This window comes from Formica exsecta, unplaced genomic scaffold (assembly GCF_003651465.1).
Source record: "Formica exsecta isolate Colony F162 unplaced genomic scaffold, ASM365146v1 scaffold196, whole genome shotgun sequence".
Lineage (NCBI taxonomy): Eukaryota > Metazoa > Arthropoda > Insecta > Hymenoptera > Formicidae > Formica > Formica exsecta.
The window spans coordinates 887,065-893,082 of NW_021849259.1; the positions used below are offsets into that span (position 1 = coordinate 887,065).

Below are 6,018 nucleotides of genomic sequence, written 5' to 3' on the forward strand. Positions count from 1 at the left end.
AGGAAACTCCCATGCATGAAAAATATGAAAAATATATAAAAAAAAGTAATATAACAACTTTTTATATATATATATATAAGACACATCAGTAAACTAAAATTTACGTTAAATAAATTAAAAACAGATATAAATAGATAAAGAATAAATGCGTACCACACGTTTTCATAAAAACTAATATGTGGCATTTTTATAACAGAAAGGTTTATTATCGAAAACTGGCAAATAATTTTTTACAAGCTACATATTATGGTGTTGCAGAAATATACGTGAAAAACATTGACCGTAAATATGGGAATAATACTGCAGCAATAAATTTATATTCGTAAAATCAAATTGCTAAATTTTAAATAATAAATTTCACCGACTGTGTAATACATATAATACATGTATATATGCATGATTGAAATTATTGATTGATTTAATAAAATTCAGCGCTGTTATAAAAATCTCTCTTTGATGTATCTTGTTGCGATTTAGTTTTTAAAAAATGTTTAATCAAATTTTGTAGAAATATGTTCGTGAGTATTGTACAGTACATAACAAAATAGCTATTACAATTTTTAAATAATTAAATTAAACACATTTAGATTTATATATTATTCAAGTAAGTTCTCTAAAAATTGGCAATCCATTTTCACAATTTCTGTATAATTGATAAGATTCTATAGCTCTTTTTTCTTTAAAAAGTTCTTGTTTCAAAACGAGTTATAAAAATTAAATTGGGTGAAAATAACGATCCAAAGATATGTTCAAATATGATTTTTATATTTGCAAAAATAATATTTATTGGAATTAGCTCTTTTAAAAAAAAAATGTGATCTGCAATTTAAGCAAACTAAACAAGTATTTTTTAATGTTTATAATTTTTCTTTTTTCTTGATTATTCTTTTTTATATATTAAACCGTACATTTTCGTCGAATTCGGCAGATCTCGATTCCTAATTTGCCACGCTGAGAAATGATAAGCTGTATAACTTCCGTAATTTGCATTGCTCCATATGTTTGCGTATTATCACTATGCGGATGTGCAACATATCGCGTTCCAAGCGGTCAGCGCCGGTTTTAGAAAGCTTCTGTTGCACTTGCCTCCCTCGTGCACTGGCTACATTAACGCGCTTCATGGCCTATCGTATGTTTGTTGGTTTTCGAGCAAGCGGTCATACGGATTTAGAACTTGCTTGGGACTTAGCCAAGCACGTGACGTGCTTCTAGATTACTAAAACTTGAAATATTCCCGTAATTGCGCGCACACGACATGCAAGTGCAGTGACAGCACGTTATCTCGTTTAACGCATTTAAGATTTTACTTTACTATTGAGATAGATCGCGTCGTGAAGTAATTTTTTCTAAATGTACGCTAAATATGCTAAGTGTGCAATATTAAAGGTGAACTTAGGGTATCTCTTACGCACGGTTTGATTATTAGGTATATATTATTAATATATTATATATTATTTATTAGGTAATATTTTTATATTAAAAAGAGAGAGAGAGAGAGAGATTGTGATTATAAATAATTAAACAATTACTCATCAAAATATATTTTTACTATTTTATAAATTTCTCATGATTAACGATTCTATTATATTACAAATTATCGCATTCTCAATTTTAATCGTACCTTAATACGTATTTTGAATATAGTACAACACTTTGCTAAATGTAATTTACGAAAATATATTACACGCGCACAGTTCCGAATTGTTTCGTGCAACAAAAGTTAAGGAACACTAAAGCCGCATAATGGCCGCTAAGTGATTTTCAGGGTGTCGTTTATATGCAAAGATACATATCGGCAACGAAATCTCAATACTTTATACATTTTTTTCTGCGCAAGATAACATCTATGTATGCATCGTATAATAGCTTAGATAAGGTCACAGCGTAAATTTATTCTCGACGGGTATATTTAAAGAGTGCCCGTTCATCGCAATATATATCGATGCGCCAGCTGCGTATCGCTATTTTTAAATTCCGGTTCTCTCTGAGATTTTTTCACGACGTATATTAAAAAAAACATATGCGATTTCAAATAAATACGTACGGTGTAAATAGTAGGGAAATGTCACGAGCAAAATCACGCTTGCGTGAAGGGGTAGCTCGTATATTTGCAAAAACCGTGCTGCTAAATCCGCGCCTTTACGCGCGGTACAACCGGCACACGCATTTACATAGGAATTCTGGGACGCGAAAATATTTTTCGCTTTTCTATCCTCGCGATATGGAGAATTTTCGCGGGTAAAGCGCGATTGGGGACAGTCCTTTTTTCACTCGATACGACAAGGTTTGATTACGTGCACGCATATTGGATAGCAAGGTATACGTATGTGTGTGTTGTATGTGTCTATGTCTATATAAATGTGAGTGTATGCGCGGACAAAAATACTTGCGGCTTGAATTTTTTTCGCAGCCCCTCAAGACGTGTGCGGATACTCGGGACGTTCGTTTTTTTTCCCTTTCATCTGATTTTCAATGGCCGTGCACATATCCGGGGGCTGTGGGCTGTGGCTATTATTCCACGGCCTTGAACACGCGAGGTCCCCGTTCTCGTGCATGTTTACGTTATGTTACATTACATAGCTGCATACACATATACGCACACAGAGAAATAAAGAGAGAGAGAGAGGGAGAGAATATTAGACGAAGGAGAGCGCGAGCGTGCGTTTGCCATTCGTGCAACATTAAAATCTCGTTTCGCTGAATCGCAGCAGCAGGTGGGACAACGGGCGTTGCTTTACAGCGGGGGAAATTATACCTGCGTTTATAAAAGTGTTCTTCCCTGAATTTCTGCTCGCTGAGCATTATTGTTTTCCCAGCACGTCCGCCCGCTTCTTTCCCATGAGCCTCGAAACTCTTCAGGGAGACATTAAGGAGCCCAATCCGCTGTATGCTTGTTAGCTCGTTGTACATTTTCTACCCCGATTCTATAGATCATTTTCGCGAACAATTTGGCTGTTATATCATATATAAAAAGATTTTTGTTTAATCTTCTTCGAACTCGATTATACTTCTTGAACACGCTTTGTTTGTATTTGTAATTCGCAGAAGTATAAAAAAACGAAATATATTCTTGGATAATTTGTAAAATTTAAATTGATCGAAGATCTCGTCGGGAAAAACTGTTAAAAAATATAAATCAATAATAGTATCACAAAGATTGATGTTTGAAGTAACTTATTATTTTTTAATATAGATATAACACTATGTGACATAATTTTGTTTTCCGTATTTTTTTTTTTTTTTTTTTTGACGTTGCTTCATCGTTAAATATTATAATACATATATTAAAGCATTAGTAGATGTGCATATTATGGCAGCTTCTAGGCTTTAGAAGTCGAAACCGTGTCGCAGAGAGTGACTAACAGTTACTAAGAAAGCTCCGCAAACAGCATCATAACCGTTTATTTATGGGTGATAAAACGACTTTTATAAACGGTGGGTTAAGTAGATTTTACGGCACAGTTTATTTCTGTATTGCAGCAGCTGCCTTGTTTTCACATCAGAAAACGTCGACGATGATTGTTTCGTCGTGATTTTTAAAAAGGACGCGATCTTTACTTTGGCGCTATAAAAGCAGGACAAGAACTCAATCTCGAGAAAGTTTCGCCCTTGAATTTTCTCTTTCATGTACTTTTTACTTTACTCCATCATATTAGTTTGAATTTATGCCTGCGAACTCCGTGATCCTCAGCTACGTTCGTGCATATCTGTTTAGAGTTGTCAGTATCTGTCAGATGCACGTGCTGCATTATACACGCGTTGACAGGTTACGCAGAACTCTTAGCGATAATCCCGGATTTATTCGCGTACCAATTTCGAGCGGGAAATTTAGGATGGTGACTCACCCTCAGCTTCACGTAGAAGGATGGATCCGCCGAGAAACAGGAAGACGATTGTCGCGGTCGCTCGCATTCCCATAGCCTTGCGGAAGAAATACTGTCCCCGGTGCATGATTAAGAGAGAGATCCACCTGGGATCCGTCGACGGTATCTAAACTTTCCTAGCGCACCACAATCATCAAGGGAGCACCGTACACCGCGTACCGGCGTTCACCAAAATAGGCACCAGTAATTTCCACACAAAATCACGATCGGATTAGCGCGAGACTTTCGAGCGATTCAAGCCATAAGCCGACTTTGGGGTAGGTCGCGACTCGTAGATGGGGATTGTCGAATAGCGCAGGCTGAGATGCATCTGACGTATCACGTGATTATGTTGCTTTTATACATATATGTAATAAGGTGGTAAGATTTAGGTTTATCGATTTACGCAAAAAACGATGGAACACTTACTGGAATATTTTTAAAATGTAATTAACATTTAACAATGTAATTACATAATTTAAATGTTACATAAAAAAAGTGTTCTTGGAAAAACTTTTTCTTATATAATAAGATAAATATTTTAATAAACAGATAAATATTAATAAATATTTCAAAGTTCAAATACTCTTTAATAACGTCGGACATTGCTGGAGAGGTGTTGAAAAGAAACTTTAAACAGATATTTAATATCCTAAGGATGTGTATTGAAAAATCTTATCCTCCGCTATATTTTTTAGATAGTGGACAATGATATCGCAGAAAATTCTAATTTATATGAAAGAGTTGGATGAGACAAAAATGTTATGTGAAAAGCATAAAGATGACAGGCAGTATAAAAGAAATATCAGTGCGATATTAAACAATAAATATTATTTAATATTATTATAAATATTATAATAATATCAAATTTATTGTTACATTTTAGTGATTCTATAGATACTCGTTTGCGATTATCTTGCACTCGAAGACTGTCATTGTGTTTGAAAGGATTGTTATTCTATCGAAGACGGAACGTCAATATAATATTATTCTTTGTCAGAGAGTCGTCTCGAAATATACAAGAAATATAGCAAAAGACACGGCCATTAAATATAAATTTTAATGGATTATCTATAATCCATTCTAAAAATATGGAATCTGGAATTTGAGGTTTATTTTAAAAAACCAGACTTTTACCTTTATTATATGATAAAAGGTTGAATAGAAAATACAAGAAATTAAACCGCTAATACTATAAATAATGTTACATTGTTTTTTTTCTTTTAGCTTTGATTTATATTATTAGCTAATTATATTTTGCATTTTTATTTACATGCTCTATTGGTATATTAAAAATAAAAGTAGTCGTATTAAAAATTATTCATGTTTTATCAAGAATAATTATATTAAAAATTATTATCGAGGAAAAAGCCGTAATCAAAAAACTTTGCGACATGAGAGATAGATTTACGTGAATTGACAACTGGACTTTTATCTCTTTATTTTTACGAAGCTCAACTGGGATTTAATAATAGGATAATCGATCATCGACTTAATTAGCACTGGGATAATGGAAAGCCAAGATAATAAATGTTTGCATAGCTGACGCTCTTACTTTATCTTTGCAATATATGTATATCTATAAAGTTAAATAAATTAAGTATAGAACGTTCTCATATTACCCACGAGAAAAAATAACGTTTTTTAGACCTCGCAAGGTTTCCTAAAATAATCTTCCAGCATTATATTACAAGCAGACGGCTTGACGTCAACGCTTTACTTATGTGAAAAAATTTTGGAATTATATGAAGTGTTAAAAAATATTATTATCGATTATAATTAATATTCAATATGCATTAAATTACATTTAATTTGATTATATTTTTAAATTATTTAATAAAATTATAATCTAATAAAAATAAATGTGTTGTTGAACTTGAAAACTTAGGATTATTGAATAAACTCCTTTCCAAAACTTAAATAATATTTTTGCGCTTTTGAGTCTATAAGTACTGTCTGAAAATGTGTATCACGGCCTGAATACAATAGTATACGCGCTTTGCGTGACACGCTTTGTGACACTGAAAAATATTGTTAAAGCAAAAGAAAATCGGGCTTCAGAGCCACATATAAAAGTGCATCCAGCCGTGGCTACTCCCTTTCTGGACTGTTGCGCAAAATAGCGTCTGCGTTCTTACGACACTAACTGCTCTCT

The 6,018-nt window shown here is 33.3% G+C and overlaps 1 protein-coding gene across 3 annotated transcripts in view; it reads right to left on the reverse strand.

The window, feature by feature from the left end:
• The window catches only part of LOC115234191 (hemicentin-1), a 191,105-nt gene extending 187,010 nt beyond the window's left edge, over window positions 1-4,095 (reverse strand). For 2 of the 3 annotated variants that reach the window (XM_029805012.1, XM_029805011.1), the window contains exon 1: window positions 3,846-4,095. In XM_029805012.1, coding sequence (XP_029660872.1) covers window positions 3,846-3,951 — 106 coding nt within the window. In that variant the 5' untranslated portion in view covers window positions 3,952-4,095. The remainder of the gene's footprint in view (window positions 1-3,845) is intronic. The other variant, XM_029805010.1, reaches the window with a different exon arrangement.
• Between the last annotated feature and the right edge of the window lie 1,923 nt (window positions 4,096-6,018).